Genomic DNA, 22641 nt, shown 5'->3' on the forward strand with positions numbered 1-22641 from the left:
AATATAACCTGTTCTTCCTCTGCGTCGTCGTCACATTCAGATATATTAAGCTTAATCAAAATGAGATGCAAGCTTAATGTTTTTACATTTTCAGATTTCGTTCATCACAACTGTTACAAATTTACAATGACAAAAGGGGTTTGTTAATTCATTTAATTTTAATACATTAAGCTTGCATCTCATTTTGATTTTCTTAAATTAAGTTTAATTTAAAAATTGTTGCAATCTGAGTCTCAGGTGTGAGGGCTTATCATGGTTTCCAATCAGGCTCTCCCTTAGTTACGTTAACTTATAGCATGTGAATTGGCTAGTTGACCGGTAAAAATATGCCACCTGTGCACCAAAATTCATAAATATTTATTTAAAATTTTAAATCAGGATTAGTTTATTAAAAAAAATTTCAAATAAGCATTTTCCATCAATAATCAACAACATTGATCAAAGTTAAAATCGACAACCAAAAAGGGAAAATTATAAATTTTATTAGTTTTTTGTCCTTCACAATCATTAGATCATTTTCTGTTCAATTTTTCCCAATTGCCCATCGCCTAAAACTAACCAATTCAGCCGGTTTCTCTCGTGTTACTACCTCCCCACAAATTGACAATCGTCCGTTGGATTAGATTTTAGTACATTTGAACGACCGAGATTCTCCGAAAATTTGTAACTTAGGAATTGCCTTTCAAAAAAAAAAAATTATTACTTACACATACACGCGTGTTCATGTCACATTCATGAGCTGAGCTAAACCGTATTCTATATTTCTATCTAAGACTTGGTTAAAGATTGAGTTTCAGGACCCAAGACCTGTTAAAAATCTGTTGGCCAAGCATAACAAGGTAAGGAACATGTTGCAACTGCTTAATCTCTCTTTTTTTTTTTATTTCTCCTTAAATCCTTTTAAATGTTATGGTGCGTTTGCTTATGACATTGGAAAATCGAAATTTAAATAGGAATAATTGATGGTATTTACTTATCAAAATAAAAGTGATAATAAGAATGAAATATGCGGATCCACATGTTTTTGAAATGGAAACTTAATTTGAGTGATTCGGAATTAAATTCTCATTTCTTGAACTCCTTATTTTACTCTACTTAAATTTCATAATTTCATTTTTGTCCCAATAAAATATTAATATATTATTGTATTATTGTTATTGTTATTATTCTTGTAATTATTATTAATGATGATGATAATTTTACCAATAATAACAACAGCAACAACCACAAATATTATAATAAATAATGACAATAATCAACTTAGGTCACTTCAATTACTTATAAGAGTCCATTATGATTTTAAGACAAAGCAAACACATCAATGACAATATAGCTCATTTCAATTTCGATTGCTACAATTAAAAGTAAACAATTTATTATAATTTCAATCCTCATTCCGATTCCAACTTATTTCAATTACTTATTGGTGAACGCAATCTTAATACATATTCTATTCGTCACAAAATGAAACTACTATGAGTTTCACTGTATATAGTAATTTTACAATTAGAGAATTTTTTTATATTAGTAAAATAAAAGATAAGTTAAAATACAAAATAAATATATATGTTCACATATTACAAAATAAATATTCAAGTATATTTTTTTTTCTTTTGTCCCTTGCTTTAATATCTCTTATTATAAAATCACTCTAATTATATATATATAAACTCAAGAATCCTAATATAAATTTTCACACTGGTCTTTGGAATTTTAATTTGCTTTACACAATAATATTAAAGATCACAATATTTAAGTTCCAATGTCAAGTGTCACTTATCTATTATAGAATATATTCAATAATTTATAAAATAATTTAATTTATTTTCTAATAAATACATACTACAACAATTGAGATTTAAATATCAGGATGCATGATGGATTGCTTTATTTTCTATGCATTTTTTTAATTATATGAGACTACAACTGATATTTACAATCAAATAATTACTAGAATTAATTTATATTAAATTTTATATAGTATTATCCAAACTTTTAATCCTCTTTAATATTAGAGGGACGTCAACTCCACTGACATTTTAAAAGAAAAAAAAAAAAACACCTTCATTCCGATTTAAAGAAAGAATTAAATCTCTCACGATATTTTTACGGGACAACTACCCTCACAATTAGGAGGAAGTGGCTCTAACCTTTGGTTTATTGTATATGCGTTTAGTAGAGTACAAAATAGACATACAAGCTCTCTTGCCAGCCAACTTGTCAGTCGCTCCTTCTCTTTCGGTCTCCTGCCCAGTAAGTAAGTTGATGAACTCCTTCTTTCTTTTCAAGATTTCTCAATTTGTTAATTTTTTTTGGCAATCCACTATAATCCATGTTTTATAAAGTTATTTTTTGAGGCTAAATTCTCTTATACAACAATTAGGTTGTGGAGAAAAAGTGAGAATTTTTTATACCCAAAGAATTATTATTATTATTATTGTTGTTGTTGTTTTGGCAAGTCTTCATTGAAGCAGAACAGTTTAATGTTTTTATAGATTTTTAGTTCTGTTGATTAACCTTTGCGGTAAATTATGAATGATCTTGCAGGGAAGCGTTGAAATTTTGGAAGCTTGCAGATTCGGTGATTGTTGTTGCAATGGATACGGAAAAGGGATTGAATGGTTTTGATGGAGTTAGAGGCAAGACAGAGGAGGCAATGTCTGAAGTTGAAGCTGAGGCTTTGAAGAAGTGTTTAGAGGAAAAGAAAGGAGAACAAGAGACCCACTCCAAATGCAAGTCAAAGATAGAGGCTTTTCAGTCTTCTTCTTCTCATTCAAAGAAGCCTTTGGGTCCTTTGATGCTCAGAAGTGGTTCCTTGACTGATGTATGAAATAAATTAGTGGTAACCATGTTTCAGGATTTTGGGTTTACTGCTCTTATAATTTTCTCCAATGTCTCATAGCTAGCCTGGGTTTTTTTTTTTTTTTCCTCCTTCTGTTGGGTTAAATAGATTGGCTAAAGAAAAAATGGTGATGTTTTGCATCGAACAAAGCATCTTGCTATATGCGATTCTGGCATCGAAAAGAGGAGATGAATTGAAGGGTTTAATATAGTCAAAATTCAATATAATCAGAAAAGTTGGGGATGTGTTAGAACTTCTAGTTTTCATGATGTTAATTTACACGTCTGCTTAAAAGTATCAGACAGGACATTGAAAACAAATTCTGTATGAAAATAATTTAAAGAAAAAAATGAATAAATAACAACTTGGCTTCGCTTATAAGCAAATAATTGCTATTTCCTAGTTTAATTCGCATGATCATGCCGTTGCAGTACTCGAGCTACCAAAACTTTTTGAATGGTTTTTGGCCAGAGAAAAGTGCTGGGATTGGGATGTCCCTCGTTTTTACTGATCCTGGTTTCTTACTGATCTGTCTACAAAAAGAACATCTTCAACCCAAGCCACGGTGTTGAATGCTAGGCCTTCTAACACCCTTGAATAGCTCTCCAAGACTGCTTGCCCCACATCCTGCAAGAAGTTGCTTTTCCTTGAGTAATTTTTTTTTTTAAATTTCCCAGATATATGAAATTACACCTCAAATGAATTTATACAAGGTTGGGGGATTATTTAGAGTCAATTTTGTGCAACTACTAGTTCCTTCCTTAATGCAGTTATACTGGCAAAACGATATTGACATTATGCGCACGGTGATTTTTGGTTATTGCTGCTTAGAAATGAATAAGATGGCGAAAGACTTACTTGATTACATTGAATCTTGCATGTGTCCAAGGATGTCTGTGCAAGTTCAGGATACCTCTGCTTCAAGTAAAATAACAAGCTCTCTGCCCTTGCAGCCAAAAGATGATTTTTGTCGCTGCGATCAGTTTCAGACATGAGATCTTTAACCATGTCCCATGAAGATTTGGAGTGGCTCATGCAAGCTTTGCGTCTCCATGTATACATTGATGCCTCAACATGATCTGCAAGCTCAAGAGCTTCGTGTTCAGATGCTATACTGAGACAGTCAAGAAGATGGTCGGGCGAGAATTTTTCAGTTGTGTACATGTAGCGGTAAATGAAATCTCCAAGACATGCTTTTCCACTCTGAACATAAGAAAATTTTCCCACAAGAGTGAAACTTAGATGAAAGCAGTTCTATTAAGCCTAAATACATGTCATAATATCATTCTATTTGGCTTACATATAAATAACCTGATAAATGATGATGTTGTGCATACTATGAAATGATTCTGAAATTGCTTCCAGGTTCAATGCTTGGGTTATTTTCTTAATGTGACCAATTCTAATTTTGAACTTAGTAGCAAACCACTATTGTAGCAAGAGTGTACTTCATGATTCATCATCTTATGAATTATATTTCTTGTTGATGAGTTCTGGAGGGTTCAAAAGAGGACTAACCTTCGGAAGGTTTGCCATGTATGAGTCTGGAATTTCCATTTCAGCAAGAATGGTACTATTAATAGCCATGGCCGCTTTGTGAATTTGATTAGCACAATCACGCTTGTGGCGTAGGTGCTTCCTTGACTTCTCAGAGAGACCACCTGGAGGGACACAAGGAACAGGCAGCCACCATTTCTCCTCTTTACGCTGAACAATAACTCTTCGAAAGGAGCCTGATCGTGTTGAATTAGACGACATACTCCCCTGTTCTGCATACCAGAACTCTGTGTCCTGGAAGCTCTCCAATATATCCTAGGTCAAACAAAACCAACTTGCCATTAGCCACAGTATAATAATAAAAAAAAAACATTGCTTTGCTACTCTATTTTGAAGACTAGGAATGCGATCATTCTCTTACCATGAGCATTGTGTCTAGTTTTTGTAGAGCAGGAAGGTTGATGTAAATATCTGCCCTTGGTCTGCTTGCCATTACCTGAAACATCATAGCATCATGTTAAAAACAGGTTAAGATAACACATTCTTGTATGAATTTTGGCCTTGGACTTAATAATTCACCTCAACTTCTCTTCCGTCGCGTAAATTCTGTGACTCAGAGACGAACTCAACAATGTAATCACACACAGAAAGAAGACAATCCATTTCTCTCTTCCACAATGCTTTCTTTTCAGGTTTTAGAGGTGCCAATCTCAAGTTTTGGCCAAATACAGTGGCTGCAGAATGCAAACAGCAGTGATCAATGAAAATGAAAATAACATTGAAGATTATGAGCCACCAAGTTTATTCACTTAAAAAAAATTACCATAAAGATTGGTTATGGCATTTGAGATTGTAACAGCTGTGCACACTCCTTTGCCACTTCCGGACATATCTTCACCAAGCAAAAGCTTTGCAAATCTTTCCTTCATAAGCTCCAGCTCTGCCAATAAAATTATCACAGCAACAATTATCCAAATTTTGTTCTGGTTTCAGAACTCTGAGAGAGAGAGAGAGAGAGAGAGAGAAATTATATATGTATATATAGAAAAGGACTCTACCTAAGTCCATTGATTCTTGATCATCAAGATTTTTGTCAACAACGGTCTTTTGCTGCCTCATTTCTGGTCGGCCAAGAGCAGGCTGTCCAGATCTTGAAACCAGCCAATTTGAAGGAGAAGGTTCACTGCAAGAACTATTATCATCGATGGGGTCTGAAAAGGCTGAGGTCTCAGAGTTAGTCCGGTGGTATGCAAAAGAATCAGCGCTCATCGTTGAGTAAACTGGAGTTTCAGATGTTGATGTCTGGTCATTTTGGTCTATTGATGAAGGTGAAGGCCGACACCCCCGATCATAAGTTTCATCTGAATTCGTCGAATTTTCCATTTGAGCCTTTGAAAGTAATATGACTTGTGGCCTAGTAGCTCAGTTCTGCAAATAATCATGCAAGTGTTACCAATTTCATAACTTTTGATCATTATCAAACAAACAAAATTGGAGGGAATTGACTACTTATGTAGCACCGTTTTAGACTATAGACAAAAAAAAACAAAAGAACAAAAAAAGATAAAGAAGACATAAACAAAGACTAAGCTTTGTGGCAAAGAAAAAAATCAAAAGCAAAAGAAGGCATTCACATGTCGTTTTTGTTACCAGACATGCCAATAATTCACTGAATACATGCAGCAAAGAATAATCTTGAATACAAATATAAGGCGAACAAACTGAAATTTGAAAATTGAAGCCTAACGGTTGATAAAAATTAAAAAGCAACGGTCTCACTTTTTTTTTTTTAATTTTAAAGTTACCTATAAAGAGTGGATTTGAATTTGAACGTTGAACCGAAAACAAGGCCGTTTTAAAACAGTTCCCCCCTAATCTTTCTTTACTCTCCCAAGTCCTGTAACCTTTATCTTCCTTTACAAAAGAAACACAAACACACCCTTTGTCCTATCACCAAGATCATGAAACCCGGGAACATTGGCCGTATGATTGCATAGCCCCTGTGATCTGATCAAACAACGCAGACCCCAGTTGCGAATGCTGCAGCTTTCAATAATTAATGAAGGGAAAACAGAATGGCTTAGTTGTAATTTTAAGTTGAATTGAGTAATTTGAGAGAACATGCAATGTCAACTTTAGTTGGAAATGAGAGGATTAATGGGTTTCTGGAGTTATATGATGTGGTTCTGAATACGTGACAAATATCTTGTTGGGGTGTTACAGAAGAATTCAGAGAATCATTTATTTTATAGTCAATTGGAAAATTCTTCCATCCTTTGGATGTGGGAACAGAACTGACTGCACCTATCCTTAATGACCAAAATAACTTGTTAAAGAATTAAAGTCAATTGTGATTCGTATAAAATAGAGAGATAGTAGGAGCGTGGTTGTGCCAGCGATGCTCCTTGTTATTAATAAGACATTAGCAAATATTTTATTCCCTTCTACAGTTTACACAATTTCATGCGCCAAACAATTATAGGAGTTAAGGTCAATAAAAATTCATCATCTTTCATGAATGTGTAAATTAGATAGACTATTGTTAATTGTAACAACATAATTTTAATTGAACCCATTTTAACGTGAAGATGAAACTGGACAACAAGGCTTTGCATGTCTTGGCGATTTCATATGGTGCAGTAGTTAGCCTGGTCGGAAAGCTAGCTTAGAAAGCACGTGGGTTATATACATACGTATACGAACTACCAGCATTGACAATTTCAAAATAATTTAATACACATCTAGAAAATAGAGTTAATTAGTATCTTTAGTGTGAGAAATAAAATGATCTCAAATAGACAAATATGTCTGTCGTGAAATAGACGTGCCGCCCATTCTCAGGTCTTGGTGTTCTGATTTGGCCGATGGGTGTGTGTTCTTCTGCTTTGCGTAAGTGACGTTACATTGTTTGTCGTTTGAAAATTAATAAATTCAAGTCAAAATAAGTATTGTAATAATTGTGTTTGAGGTTCGAGTCTCTTCGACGTTTGTGCATCAGCTGAGCTATATACCTCTCAGTTCTCATGCGTCCATCGGTAATATTAAAAATTAAAAAAAAAAAAAAAAACTAAGTTTCAGTTATGTTCTTCGAATGATAATAATAAACAACATTCGGGGTTAAGGCCCCATTCCACAGGACAGGCAAAATTTATTTTGGGCCTAAACCCAAACTAAATTAAGGGCCGGTTCCATCGACCATATACAGGCTTCAAATCCTTTTAAGTGCGGATACACGTGACGAATTTCCTCCGAAGACAAGCGGTCCTTTGGCATCGAGGTCCTGCATTCACAGATGCCGGCACGCCAACATTCAATTCATGGCACTTACATTAAAATAAACAAAGCTCAGCCTAGCACATAGTCTCAAGTTCGAAAATAATATATAAATAACAACCGAATAAACATACATATATTTCAGATTTGCCATGTTCGCACACAGTCGTTAAGTTGACGAATGGCATGGTTTAGTACTTCCCTAGAAGTAACGGCTTTGGGAACAAAAGGTACTGCTTTACCTCTGGCAATCGCCAAGAGGGTGACCTGCGTAAGAACAAATTTCAGTAGAAGAAATGAAATGAAACAGTAAAATGACAATAACTGGAAGGATAGGATATTAATTAAAGTAATAAAAGAGTTAAATTTTGCTTCTCTAGAGAAAAGCTATTTACAATCTCAACATACCACCGAATTTTTTATTCTGAAATCTTGGCGCTGCTTTCTTATTCTTTCTTTTTCAGCCTCGTCTATATGAACAAGTTGTTGATCAAGTATTCCCCGTTCTTCAATCTGACGATTGAAGTAATTCCATGCATATTCAAAGTTATTGTACATTTTCACCTGTAAGACTGTAATTGCATATACAGTGGTTTAGACAGGTGTTAATAGATTACAGAGCTCTAAACATAAAACATAACCATTTTCCTTTGAATGGATTTGTCCAAGTCAGGTTCCTTTTTTTATGAAAATTTTCTACATGAAACATATAACGAAGCATTGACACTAAGTGAATTGCGTGCTTGTTTCGTTCCCTATCTCTGGACGGTGGTCAGGCAAAATCAAACACTTTCTCAAAAATAGCATTACGACCAATCAAAATTATGCGTAATTTGTATATGTGTGCATGTCTCGATGATTTGGTAAAATCAAAATCAACGAATTAGTAAAACCCAGAATTTCAGCCAATTAAATCCAAAAAAGAATACATTTATTTAACTTACAGAGGAATAGCCAGCCATCCAAGAATAGAAAAAGCGATCCAAATTTAGTATTGCATCTACAACGCAACAAAAAATTTAAACAAAATAAATAATCAATGAACTACAGAAACCCTAAACCATATATATATGTGTGTGTGTGTGTGTGTGTGTGTGTGTTGCATTTTCCGACCTTCCCAAGTGTAGGGATCAGGCATTTAGCACCATTGTATCAAGAAACTTTTCAAAAGTAATTACATGTTCCAACGCCGCCTAATGAGACCAAAACGTGAGAAAAGATTTAAGAAAAATATTTGATTGAACACATAAAAATTAAGTATAAATTAATTCAAATTTCTGCTAGCATTTAATTTAGCATGCACAATATTTGTTAAATCTTATTAATTTATACCTGGATCTTGATAACGCTGAATTGATTCATCTTATACAAAAAAACGAGTTGTAGTGACAAAGGAATTAATAAAGCAAAAAGGGTCATCTTATATTTCAGCAAAGACTCTTCTTCTTCTTTATCAGTCGTCACAACCTTGATGTTAGCATCTGCATCTTTAGGCGAACTAGCGTTTGGAAGCGTTATCTTAGGCGGCTTTTTACGGTTGATTGTTTGATGTGTACTGTGTAAGGGTTCTTTGTACTTCAAAACAAATATAATTTTTTTTTTTAATTAGTAAATATAGCTAGAGTTGGACTATTGGCAGCCCTCTGATTTCCTCATTGAACCCCCTTTTTAATTATATTTATTTTATTTCCGAAAATACCCCTTTTTAGATATTCTTTTTTAAATTCTTATTTTTTATTTGATTTATTTTATTGTTAAAACTCAAAGTATTATTATGCTATTTTTTAATTATTTTCAATTTTATTATTACCCTACACACAAATTAAAAAGTTGTATGGGTGATAAGTTTTTTAGTATTAATCATTGGTTGAAATAACACATATTTCAAATTATAATTTCAAAGCAATTTTAAGTATAAAATATTTAATCAATAAGAAATCAAAAGAGAACAATAAACTATTTTAAATTTATACAATTTATTTTAATTAGATAGGAAGTAACATATAGATTTATTTTTTTGAAAAATATTGATTATGAATTAAGTAATTTGTTGGGAAAAAAAAATCTATATGTGTTTAATTTTCAATTATCCTTAATTGTAATTTTATTTAAAGTGAGGTTTTATAAGAATAATATAGGGGTGCTAATAGCTCTACTCATATAGCTAATGGGAGGAGCTTCCTCCCAACTTAAGCTAAATTTAGGGGTTAGGGGTTGGCAATCAGTGAGTTTGGGCTAGACTTTTCCAGGTTTAGGCCCAAGTTCACATGTTGAAAATATGTTTAAACCTTCAAAAGTCTATCTACATTTGGATGGGTTAGACTTGAGCCGGGCCTAAGTTTTTTCATTAATTATAAAATAATTTTTTTAATAAAGTAAAAAATATTGAAATTAAAGATAATTACCTAATACATAATATAATAATATAGTCCAATATATGAAATATTAGTAACACAAAATAATAAATCACAAATACTAATATAGAAAATATTTATTAATTTAAAATTTTAAGTTTTTTTCTTTTTTATTTAAATGTAATTAATTTTTTATTTATAAATTAAAAAGTCCGGACTTCCTAGGCCCTTATTTAAAATTGATATTTTAATTTGGAAGCTATGTTGATATGCTTTTTTATTTGTATAATAAAAAATCTATTATATCTTTAATAATTTTGTCAAAATTATTATTTAAAATTAATATTTACTACATATTATTACTATTTGTTTAATAGTTATAATTTTTTTTTTTCTACAACAAATGTAGCTTAAAAAGTATAACATCTCAATCCCAAACATGATTGATAACATTCAAATTATCTGCGTATGCCATCACCACTAAACCCATATAACGAGAGACTACAAAATGAACAACCAATTCATTGGAGTTAAGCTTGTTGCACTCACAAGAATGTATTTCTTGTTCTAGACATGTAAATTTGTAATGCATACACATATCAGGTAACAAACTAATAGCATTTCGAATAAAGTAACCTTAAAAAAAAAAATCCACGAGACAAATAATGCTTGATAAAGAGAACCAAGAATCTTTACAATTTCAAAACCAGCAATGAGGTCCAAGTCTAAAAAAAGCAAAATTTATTTATTGAAAACACAAATTAGGCAACGTCATGCGAGATGTAAGAGTCAAATGAAAGAACCCAAATTATCAGAGTATCGTTGAAGTCATTATGTCATAATCGTGATAACATAAACACTTTTTTCTTCTGCAACAACATTAACTTCACCTTTCTCTAGCACGTCATAAAATACCCTTGCTTTTCATTTGATTATTCCAGTGATTCATCTTTCAAAGACCACCGATACCCAACCTCAGTGCAGCTTCTAAACATATCTCCTTGATAACGCTTATACCCTTCGAGGTAGCGCGAACAATCTTGTGGCCAGCCATTTCACTTACAGTTAAATGCAGTAAACCTACATTCAAGAAACAACAGGATTTTCCCCTGTTAGTAGGCAAAAAGAAATCCCAGGAAAACTGACATGTGAATCATAATAAAATATAGAAAACAAAATGGCAAGAACAATACATGAGAACCCATTAACCATTAACAGGTTACGACGACAACCTGCTTGTACAATGCTTGTGGCTTGTCACTTATTTGAAGCAAAACTCCTACATAAATACTGAAATGATATCGTTTCAGCCAATCAGCCCAAGCATTCTGGAGCTTAGCTCAACTTCACTTACCTATATCCCTACGTTTAGAAACCATATGGCTTCCAATATAACTATGTTTAGCATTGCTTTCTATTAAGCTTTTCATTACAATCATTCATATTATCATTGACAACGTAAAACATCATTTTAGTATCTGATGCCAACATATTTTTTTACATGCTTCATAATCCTAAAATAAATAAATAAATTCCATATCACTTTATTGCCATGCCAGGAAGTTTGTAATCGAAGTCATTTTCTGGGTAAACGAAATCCAACCTGACCAAAGTGCGACGGCATAGTTATAAAAGTAGTAAGCAAAAACAACTAGATTCATTTCATATACAAGAATAAAAGATCGATAAATAAGATTCATTTCGCTTCTTAAGTCACGTGTCATTCTCCAATGGGATATTGAAATTTCTTTTATTTTGTTTCATTTTTAAGTTTTCGCACTTTCTAAATTCAACTTGTGGTTCAGACAAAAAAAATGTATATAATAATCTACTCCTAGTCCCCTATTTAATTAAACCAAGTTTTTTGGTTGATAAATTTTTGTATAATAATCATTAATTTAAGTAAGCAAATTAATTATAAATGATTAAATTATAATTTGAAAACATTAAAAGTAAGAAATAATTAATTTTATGATAAAATAAGAAAAGAAGATTATTCCAGATTTATGCAAACCAATTAGATAAATAATATCTTAACTGACTCAACTTCTAAAGAAGAAGAAAAGAAAGGAGAAAATGAATTAAATCTGCATAAAAGAATTATGTAATTAATGAATGTGGCTTTAAAGAGTTTGAGAACAAATAAATATATTTAAATTTGAATGAGACATTGTTTTATTTCAACGCGGGTTTTATAAAGATGATGAAATAGTTGAATTTGTTGAGAGCAGCTTATATGGGGTGATCTCATTGAACCGTCCTATTACACACGCCATTTGTCTTTAACTTTATCTCCCACCATTTAATTGGATAATTTCAAATTGATATATTTGTCAAAATCTTAATGCACAAGGGCAGCACACCATCTACGCGCCCATCCCACTCAGTTCTTGCTACCCATACAATTTCTAAAAACTATTGAAGCCTCTACCAAGTGAGAAATTCTAAAATAAATGAGAGTTACAATTAATGAATACATGTATGATATATGTAATTAAATATAATATAATCATTGCGTGTATGAAGATTTTTCAAAATAAGTGCACACATGTCGTAACAACATTTAGTTATTATAATTTTAAAATTTATTCAGCCTACGAACCCTCATGGTATTATCAACTGCCTTTTTACGAATTATATATATCATATATATTTAACATTTATCGAACCTTGGATATACATTCCCAGTGGTTCAATAGTCTGCATATATATGGTTTCAACACATAATCTATCATACATTACATTAGACACTAAATTTTAGGTCTTGATCATTAGTTGATAAGAGCAACTAAAAAGTAAGGAAAACAAATGAACACAACAAACAACAATTAATGTATGTTCGTTCTAACATGCATATTTATTGACTTGGACTAATTTTGCTTGGGTCTGTTGGTTTCATAATTCATTTTCGTAGTACAGCGAAACAAGAACCTAAACCACGACATCTTCCAAAGATTGAGAACGCATCTACAAATGGATTGCCTCGGTGCATTATTGTTAATCTCTTGCCCAACAAATTCTCCTCCCTCTGACTGTGTGCGAACCTCTCTCTGCAAAAGTACCAAAGCCGATTTTTATTTTTTTTTTATTTTGTAAAAAGTATTGAGATCAATGTAATGAAATTATTATTATTATTACTACTATTATTTTGAAATTGCTCCACCATGGTGCACTTCTTCGTAATCACACGATTAAAGTGATAAATAGTAAAAAGATAAAAAAACACATTATAAGTTTGATCGTGTGGTTATGAAGGAGTGCTCCATGGTGGAGCAACTCCAACATAATTGGACCCCTATTATTATTATTTTTTTTCATGCGGTGCCGAACTAATGCATGCATACTTAACTTACATTGACGATGAATTTGAATCCAATCACTATTTGTCCCTTATAAGTGTCATCTTCCAGCAATACATTGTAGGGGGCTGGTTTCACTTCTATCAGTTCCTTGTCATTGCTCTGATCAGTGATTATTCCACCTAGGTAGTATCTGCATTGATTAACACTCGTCTGGTCATGTATATATGAAAAACTTTATAACGACATATTAATATGATATGCACATGAAATATACGACCCATCTTCTTGTTTGTAAATTGTAATTACACCCCGTGATTAATTTTATATATAAATTCATGGTAAGCAAATTAATTAAGGGGAAACATCACTTAAGTAAAGACATTAATAAATTACACGGTTTCGCCAACAAATCCACCATCTGTGAGCAACTCTGTATCCATGATTCTGAATTTGATGTGAGTCAAAAGTTTCCAATCAGACATCGGAAATTCAAATATGAATTTCTCATTCCACCATGCTTTTTCACCTTTCACTACATCACAAAATTAGTTACTCGATCGGTTGAGTATTAGCATTATGAGTTCATGGCATCAACACAAATATACATCTCAAAGAATAAAAGCTTAATTTCACTTAATTGTACCCATTGAATTTTTGCTTCTATGTTCTTGATTTCCACATCGTGCAATGACGTAATAGGATGGTGTTCCTGTGATCAAATGACCAAACTTGAGAATGAGAATTTCTATATATTAATGCTTCTCTCATGCAGATGCATACATCCTCATTTTTTTTTTTATTTTTTATGCAGAGATATTGTTAAGTCATATGGTTTAATGAAGTCAGTGTTGTTAAACTGTATGACTTTATAATAATGAATAGAACACGAACTTTATTAAACCATATAACTTAATAGCGTGTCCGTATGAAAAAAAATAAAATAAGTGCACCTATACCTGAGAAATTCTCTATATTTTATATATGCAGATTACTGCTACCAGGCATGAATGAAAAGAGGGATCGAGAGATAGATAAATGAGTACCAAAAATATTTGTGTGTTTAATGCCTTCAGCATTAACGAGAAGAACTTCAAGAATGCCTCCTTTCATTTTTATGTGATGCGAGTGCGCGTAAGCCTTTGTGTTTATGTTAATACGTGAGATCAGAAAATAAAACCCACTTATTTAATAACAATGGCATTACTAGTTTCTGAAGATGAAGACACTTTAAATAACAGTCAAATCAATGGAAAGGAAACTAAATTTTAACGGCCAACCCAAGATTCAAATTCACACAAATTAGAGTAACTGCATGGGGAATAAATATTACTTAAGTTACATTTCCTCTTTGTTGACTTATACCGTTTTTGTTTGTAAAGTGCTTAATTTGTATTAATGAGAAATAATGAATTTGAGAGTTTGTATAACATATATTATTTCCATCACCTTAATCAAAATTGTCAAAGGTAAAAATATTAAGAATAATAATAATAATAATAGAAATCACACATTTACATCATTTACAAATTTAAAAGATATTCGTATAGAAATAATTTTTACTGCAATCCGCTTAAAGCAATTCTACTTCTTCTCTAGTAAGTAATTTTTTTTTTTTTTACTGAACCACAAGGTGGTTTTGAATGGGCCCCAACTGTGGGAGGCACCTTTAAGTCTGTACCACAACCCAGACTTAAAAAATTTAAGAAAAGTTACGGATTTGAAAGCAATTAATGCGTTTCTTATTTAAATATTTCAAACAAAAAAATTATAATTTATATTTCAACATGACAACTTCAATGCGATCATATGCATATATGATCTACATTTTTTTAGCACACTGTATTATATTACATTGTATTAGTTGTAAAATAATTATGGTATTTTATATTAGGTATACGAACAAATTTATTGCTCAAGCTTGTGGAATGCCTTATCTAGAACTAACAACTCGTCTATGTTGTGCAATGAATTTTTATATGAAACATGTATGCAGTTCAAACTTCTTGTTTGGATTCATATAATGACCAGCATTCCTAATTTACTTGCTTTAATTTACATTTGATAAATAGCCTATGACAAAGTTGGCAAATTAATCAAATATTCAGCTTTCCATTATGTTTGAATCTCAAACTTCTGTGGAGCTTCCAATTTTAGACATTTCTCAGCCATTGCAGCCATCTGCTGTGTCTTCTTTCACTAAAGCTTGCAAAAGAGGGCTTCTTCCTCATCAGCAATCATGGGATCTCTAGGGATCTTTATAGGAGACTCTATATGATTTCAAGAAAGCTTTTCGACCTCGCTTTTGATGCCAAGCTTGAACTTGGTCCTTCATCTTCTACAAATACTTACACTCCTCACTTCATTGCTTCTCCATTCTTTGAGAGTCTCCGAGTTTCTGGACCAAACTTCTTTGCATCTGCAAATGTCATCTTTGACCAAACAGAGTACTTCTGAATTTAGGTAATACAAATTGCTGATTATCCCCTTGAGCCCTTTTTTTTTTTAATTTCTGTTCTTAAATGCTATTTGACACTTTCTTCTCCTTTTCCTTTTCCATCTTAACTTGTCTCTATTTCCTTTTTCAATCACGGCAGTGAGTTATTGCAAGAATATGGTAGCAAAATGACAGGATTATCGTAGAAAATTGTTGAGACTTTGTTAATGAGCTTAGGGGATAGTTTGAGAACAAGTACTATGAATCTGAATTCAAGAATTGTCATGGATACTTGAGAATTATAAACTGCTCACCTCCAGAAGCTTTGGAAAATGAAGTGGAGGGGCTAGGAATGCACACTGATATGAGCTGTATAACTATAGTATACCAAGATGAAATTGGTGGCTTGCAAGTGAGATCAAAAGAGGGGAAGTGGATCGACATAAGACCACGCGAAGGAACATAGGGGATATGTTGCAAGCTTGGGGCAATGAAAGATTCAGATCATTAGAACATTGGGTTGTTTTAAGGCAATCGGTAAACTGCCTTTCTTTAGTTTTCTTTTGGTGTTTTGAAGAGGAGAAGGTGATTTTGCCATCGGATGAAGTTGTAGGAGAAGAAAGCATGAGACTATGTAAGCCGTTTGTGTGTTAGGACTTAGGACTATTTGAAATTCAGAGAAAACAGTGAGGGGGAAGTTTGAGAAGGTAGGATTCACTGTCAAAGATTTTGCTGGGATTGGATTCCAAATGTGAGCTAAAATCACCTGGTCCTTTCATTTTACCGAGCAGATTTGTTTGTGCAAGTATTCTTAAGTTAAGATGAAGAGGGGAATTAGAGGGGACAATAGTTGAGTTTTGGGAGCTTTGACCTGTTGGTAGTTAATTGAGCAAACTCAGAACAGTTGGGATTTCAAATCCCAACTTGTGTACCCGTGTCTTATACTATTCTTGTATTTTTGTTTCTATGAATGTATGGAGATACAACAGGAGCTTGTAGAAATGGTTTTCTTTTTTCAAAAATTCTTGTAGGCTAAAATGTTTGGAAATCAAGTATTTTGTTGTAAAATGGTGCTTCAAGACATCCAACAGTGAATATCAAGCTGTATATTTAACTTAAGACAAAGAAATCCTTGACATTTTCATCAAGAAGACACAGGTTTTCCATTGATGTCTTGCTGTAATTCTGCATGTAAATCTTTTGTTGTTTCTTGAAGGATATGGAGAAAATTTTTAATAAAAAATGCAAGAAGTTGGCACTTAGAAACCTGGCAATTTGCGACTCTCCATTTTAGATAAAATCCTCTCAAACTACATGGTTTTTTTCGTTCACCGCATTGCCAATAGTACAAATTAAACCTATTTGTTTATGAAGCCACATAGATTACTTTAAGATATCGAATCATCACATGGTTTGTGCGATTGTAGTCATCTTCCCGCTACCTAGTAAGGATTGTCAAATTAAATTGCTTTATTCAAGTGGGATACAACATAGCAAATCCTAGATAAGTTACACTGAAGGATTTTCTCTCATTACAACTATGCATTCAAAACACTAAGGAACTAAACCTACACAATTGAAGAAGACTACAACTGCAAATTGATTACTAGTTTGAGATCTTACTTCTTAACACTTACCAGCGATCTTCCAAAGAGCTTGTTCGATTATCCCGGCTGGTGCAATGGCTGCTCCCCGAAACTGAAATATTTAAGTTGACAAAGATTAAAAAATGTGCATGTGGAACCAAAGAAAATTCAAGGAAAATTGACTTAAGCACTAACCGTAGATTTAAGGGCCAATGTGAGAACTCCATCAAGATTTGACGATACCACTGAATAGGCATCCAAGTGCAGGTTGTTTATAGCATCCATGATATCGAGCAATATATATTCTCTAGAGGGACATCTCATCTCAATTAGAACATCCATCTCTTGGATGCTGACTTTTACATCAGCCAGGCCATCTTTTGGAACAAATTTATTAAGTTCTGGGTCAGTTTCATCAATGTCGCAAGCCTTCCTCTTGTTTATCCAAGGCTTCTTGTGGTTATCAAGCTTTTTGTTGTCATAGTTATCAGATGTCTGCTCCACCATCTCTGTGTAATTTCTCTTTGGCCTTGGCTCAGAATCAACTGAGTACATGCAAGATTCCAACTCCTCTACTCTTGCCTCAAGCTTTTTCAAGTACTTAATTGTGTCGCTGAGAATTGATGCTTTGTCAACCTGCATAATCATGAAATTATATTTTCATCTGACAAGGAATTATCAAATAATTTTCAGCAGATAACAGTCGAATATATCACCTCACTGATATATGGAACCATTGACCTTAGCACCATAAATTTTTCGTTCTCTGTTCTCTTATCTGATGAAATATGCTCTTCACAGAAATTATCACTTTCCATTGTTACAGGACAATATTTTCTGCAAATTTCTTTCTGGGACCTATGAGTACAACCACCATGCATCAAAGGAACTGAAAATAAAATCTTCTTTAATAAGTTCTGCTGTATCCCTGGCCAATGCCTCTTAACCATTCCTCCTTTCTTCCAACTTACAAAACTGGATTTGTGCTCAACACTAAGGAAACACGGGTTCTCAGTCAACCGATTTGAACTTCCAAAAATAGCAGAAAGAGTTTTCCTGTAGTGTGCACCATCATCTATCCCAAGATCCAACAAACTTAGTTTTGTATGATTGCCTTCTTGAAGTTCTTTCAATTGAATGTGGCTCATGTTTTCATCCTTGGAAGAAGGAAAACCCTCTGCTTGATTCACGAGAGATTCAGATTTATGGTCACTAGAATGCATGGAGTCTGGAATACCATTGCTGAGGTCATCATCTACAAAATGCCAACTCTGAACTTGAGAAGCTGCACCATTTATACCATCAACCATGAAGGATTCTTCTGTCTGGTGATTGTGCTCACAGCCCTTTGAGCATTCATCAGCAGAATCTAAGTGCAATTCTTCATTGATGTTTCCATGTAGTTCATAAACTCCCTCCCCATCAAATTTGTTTTCTTCTCCGGGAGAATATAGGCTCTCCAAAGCCACTGTATCCAATATCTCATGGCTAACCTTGGCACACAGAGGGTCACTGTCATCATCTTCATCGTAAGGAGGAGAGGAAGATTTCTCAGAGCAAAAAGGCTTTGAGAAGTCTAATAATGAGGCTTTGATATGTTGAAGGAGACTAGGATCCTCTGGGACCTTAAGATAAGCCAGAAATAAGAAGATAAGCTGCACCGCTATACATTAGTAAAGCAAAAATTGAAACTTGGGATCTAATTTTTTTAAATAAATTACCAGTTCAGTGACTCCAAGTTCAATTACACCATCAAGATGAGGAAAGCATATGACAGTCTGAAAACCAAAACAAACATGGAAATTGATGTCAGGTAGAAGTTACTGCTAAGCAAGTCCGTCTAACGATGTGGATGATGATCTGTCCACATTTCATGAATTTGAAAAGATTTTCTATACAATGCAGATATGACAGGAATCTTCTCCATTTTTTGATATATGGATTGCATTTTTTTCATGTTGATTTTGTTTCTGATTCAAATCAATTATAACTTGTGTCGTATTTGACTATCCATACATTAAGACATAACTTATTTTGTTCAAAAGGAGCTGTTCATACCTGAATAGATGCACTCTACATGCCATGATCAACAACCAGTCACAGAAAAACAAGTTCCACACAAATAAAGAAAGTCAGTACTTTCACTGGTTGTAATATGAGTATTTAATGCACCAAACAAGCTGTTCAAACGAATGGAAAGAGAACATTGCAGAGGAATACTGACCTTGGCCAATAAAGAGCGAGAGAATACTTTACTATCTGCACACTGAGCATTGCATAACCAGATTGTTTCACTGTTTGCAAGTGCTCTTCCTGGCAAACTACAAGACAAAGTGGAAGGTGACCATGTTAATTAAAACCCCCGTGTGATAAGAATGCTATGTATAAGAGGAAAAAAATTGCAAATGAAAGGTGAAAATATAAGTTTTGATTAATAGAAGAGAGTAGTACCCTTGGCCAGAACTGAATACAAAGGACATGCAAACCAAGTAATACCACTCTGCATCAGTAAGATCTTCTGGAGACAATGCAGCAGAAGGCCTCTTATAAGCCAGCTCAGATTCTCCTTTCAGCAAAGACTCGTAAAGCTCTCTTAGTTGCTTACTCCTTTGTAAACCTATTTTATCAGGTGTAAGTTCCATTGCTTGCATTGTCTTCCTAGTCTTGATGTCTCCATTATAGTACCCATCACCCCACTCTAGAACCCTAGGAACCATTGTTTTTTTATTATCTCAAGGTAAGTACAAAGAACGGTAATAGAAAGCCGGTACATAGACCAATTGTAGGCCATTAAGAGTTGGTTAGGCAAAAAAGGAAAACTTTTAGAGGCCGTTTACACTTCAAAAAGATAAAACAAAATAAAACTTCACTATTCATTTTCCCATTGCTACAAAAAAGTCTCTGTAAGGTAATATAATGTTGATTCCCATCTCTGGCAACATCACTTTAAAGGTAAGTAAATTGATTAACAACCTCATTTCCTCAAGTTTCATAAAGAAACAGAATGTGGTACCAGATATTGGGTTATGCGGTCCAAAAATTTGGCAATACAAAGGTAAAAATGTGAGCTCTTTCTTCTAAAATAGCGGTATATATCAGTGAATTATAGGTATCAAATATAGCAAATTTAACCAAAAAGATGGCATTCGTTGACTCCAGAAACCAAAATTGTATATAGAAGTTGAAAGAAGAACAAAATTGCACCAAAAGATATTGGACAGTAGAAATGAAATACTTGAAAAAGGAAAAAAAAAAAAAGAAAATAAAGATTATATACCCTTGTTGTGCAGCTGATAATGACCAGAAAATTGCATAGCTCCATTGGATACTCCTAACAGCAACAGCAAGCTGTTTTCTTAAGATTTCTGGCACCCCCTCCTGGTTTTGAGCAGCACTAGCCATTGTCAAGCACAAAAATCAGTAAATTCAACTTAGATAACCGGAAAGAAAGCCCATCAACAGACAAAATGGTCAACAAACAAGAAGCAAAGCCTTCACAGAAAAGAAGCTCCAGTTGTATTCTGTCAACAAAATTTGGTTGTACAAAATATCACACATTGAGTTCAGTTATATGCAGCAAGGTCCTTACTGCGCTGTAAAAGCAAAGCTTACTGAATTATAGAATTATAGAAAAGAGAACTCAAAAAGGTGGACTATATGTTAGTCTTTTATAAAAGAAGAAACGAAAAACGTGGGGTCATGCACAATTAAAGAGTGTTCATGAAAAAATTATTTTCTGAATGCAAATTCTATTCTGTGGCTCTCAGTAATTTAATTTCTATGCCAATATACTACTCATTTCGCCCATTCCCAATTTCTCATAGTACTAACACCAAGAAAAAGAGGGAAGTAACTTTGAAGGCGGCCCCAAGTAATGAATGAATTGCTTTGGCAGCTTTATCGTAATAATTATTTCTAGTTTTGGCCCCGCATAAACAAATAAATATAAGCTGCTCCAAACAAAGCAACTATGTAGCCAATGGGCCCTTACTTACCCCATTGCCAACCCTCGCCTTCCAAGTTTTGAGTTTGCGGGCAGGTCACGGGTCTGTATTTTATTGTTGATTGTAAAATTGAACAGGGATAATTATATTTTCCATCGTATTAGTGGAGTAGATTTGTTGAGAATAAAAATTTATATTATGTTATAATAAATTTGATACATTTGTCGCAATAACTTTTTTATGGTAAAACACATGCCAACAAGACATTTATATATATGTTCTAGTACAGTCAAAAAAAGAAAAGAAAAAATGAAAAAAAAAACAAATGTCCTTTCTCCTCCATGATTGTTTTTTCGTCAAGCTTCATTATGCTTCCAAGTTATGGCTAAACTAGTAGTATCTATCAATTAACAATTGGAGCCACCCTCGTCATTAACCGTGTGTTAAACGTACTCTTCTCAGCTTGTAGAGATTAGCGAATCAATTTTGGGTCCTGTTAATTAACTCGTAAGTTGTATTTGGTATTTGATATTTGGAGCGTGACTGCTCACTACCGAATTCAAAAGTTATGTAGTAGCAATAATGAACAGAGATAGGGATCAGGTTACGGTGTAATTATAGTACCGTGTCATAATTGTATTTAGCCGTTGGATGCACTTAAATTAGTAGAGTTTATTGATATCAAACAACTGGATATAACTATAACACAGTATCACAGTTACACCACATATTTATCTAGAGATAGACATAGATGAACTTATAAATGACGAGAGATTCTAGTCGAATTCTCGGAAAAAAATTTAATTATAGCACGTGGAAGTGGAGCCTAGAAAATAATAAAGAAACTTGGCAGTTATTTTTTATTCTCACATCAATCAACTGTGCTGTAAAATCACTTTACAAAAAAAGGTACACAAGAAAGCCGTGAATGTTATAAATGGTGGATTCCTGTTTCCTGAATGCTGGGGCCCAAACTTCAAATGTAAATTAATTAATAAGGGAATAATTCCACCCTACCCCCAATTCTTTTGATATTTTCTATCGTGCGCACAATTGTTTCACCTTCTTTCACCGTGCACCCGAAACCGTCAGTTTGGCTGTCATTTTAACGGTTTCCATCAGTTATTTTGTTAATTGACTAATTTAACCCTTTTTTGAATTTAAACTTGTTAAATTTCCGAAAGACCGAATCACCCTTCAATTTAGCTGTCGGCACTACATCATTTCTTGGAATTTTTAATCACTAAAAAATTATCTACATAAAAAAGTTATTAAAATGTTATCTTTTAAGAAGATAAATTATTGAAAAATTAAAGTATTTCTTCTCTTTCTCTCTTTTTTTTAAGAGATTATTCATATGTACCATATTTCAACTTGAATATGTCTAACAACCCCAAGAAAAAAAAGCA

General features: G+C 33.3%; 3 protein-coding genes, 2 long non-coding RNA genes and 2 pseudogenes across 6 annotated transcripts; 2 read left to right on the forward strand and 5 right to left on the reverse strand.

Moving 5' to 3' along the window:
• The first annotated feature begins 2067 nt into the window (after positions 1 to 2067).
• LOC107178691 (uncharacterized) lies at positions 2068 to 3069 on the forward strand. Its single transcript, XR_001509364.3, has 2 exons — positions 2068 to 2257; positions 2548 to 3069. It is a non-coding gene; the product is annotated as an uncharacterized LOC107178691 (long non-coding RNA).
• Positions 3032 to 6620, reverse strand: LOC127900642 (rop guanine nucleotide exchange factor 3-like). Of its 2 annotated transcripts, XM_052435819.1 has the most exons (8): positions 6145 to 6620; positions 5398 to 5767; positions 5163 to 5279; positions 4919 to 5073; positions 4761 to 4835; positions 4361 to 4654; positions 3701 to 4045; positions 3032 to 3469 (listed from the first exon to the last, which is right to left on the reverse strand). In XM_052435819.1, exons 2-8 carry the CDS (start codon positions 5720 to 5722, stop codon positions 3347 to 3349), a joined length of 1434 nt encoding a protein of 477 aa, XP_052291779.1. In that variant the 5' UTR covers positions 5723 to 5767; positions 6145 to 6620; the 3' UTR covers positions 3032 to 3346. The 2 variants fall into 2 exon arrangements, with proteins under 2 accessions (XP_052291779.1, XP_052291780.1); XM_052435820.1 differs by lacking the exon at positions 6145 to 6620 and having other exon boundaries at positions 5398 to 6098.
• A 599-nt stretch (positions 6621 to 7219) lies between these two features.
• LOC112495787 (uncharacterized) lies at positions 7220 to 8724 on the reverse strand. Its single transcript, XR_003062133.2, has 4 exons — positions 8557 to 8724; positions 8021 to 8184; positions 7747 to 7879; positions 7220 to 7619 (listed from the first exon to the last, which is right to left on the reverse strand). It is a non-coding gene; the product is annotated as an uncharacterized LOC112495787 (long non-coding RNA).
• A 2073-nt stretch (positions 8725 to 10797) lies between these two features.
• On the reverse strand, positions 10798 to 11020 carry LOC127900861 (probable cytochrome c oxidase subunit 5C-1; annotated as a pseudogene).
• Positions 11021 to 13310: 2290 nt separating this feature from the next.
• LOC127900862 (elicitor-responsive protein 3-like) lies at positions 13311 to 14378 on the reverse strand. The gene is made up of 4 exons (XM_052436118.1): positions 14312 to 14378; positions 13912 to 13977; positions 13662 to 13800; positions 13311 to 13458 (listed from the first exon to the last, which is right to left on the reverse strand). The coding sequence occupies exons 1-4, from the start codon at positions 14376 to 14378 to the stop codon at positions 13311 to 13313; spliced, it is 420 nt and encodes a 139-aa protein (XP_052292078.1).
• An 891-nt stretch (positions 14379 to 15269) lies between these two features.
• LOC102623305 (gibberellin 20-oxidase-like protein) lies at positions 15270 to 17132 on the forward strand (annotated as a pseudogene).
• Positions 17133 to 17141: 9 nt separating this feature from the next.
• Positions 17142 to 21149, reverse strand: LOC102624378 (transcription factor EGL1). The gene is made up of 8 exons (XM_006491035.3): positions 20566 to 21149; positions 19740 to 19994; positions 19513 to 19609; positions 19347 to 19361; positions 19010 to 19066; positions 18005 to 18913; positions 17484 to 17924; positions 17142 to 17400 (listed from the first exon to the last, which is right to left on the reverse strand). Exons 1-8 carry the CDS (start codon positions 20688 to 20690, stop codon positions 17329 to 17331), a joined length of 1971 nt encoding a protein of 656 aa, XP_006491098.2. The 5' UTR covers positions 20691 to 21149; the 3' UTR covers positions 17142 to 17328.
• Positions 21150 to 22641: the final 1492 nt, after the last annotated feature.

Source organism: Citrus sinensis, chromosome 3 (genome assembly GCF_022201045.2).
Source record: "Citrus sinensis cultivar Valencia sweet orange chromosome 3, DVS_A1.0, whole genome shotgun sequence".
NCBI classification, from domain to species: Eukaryota; Viridiplantae; Streptophyta; class Magnoliopsida; order Sapindales; family Rutaceae; genus Citrus; species Citrus sinensis.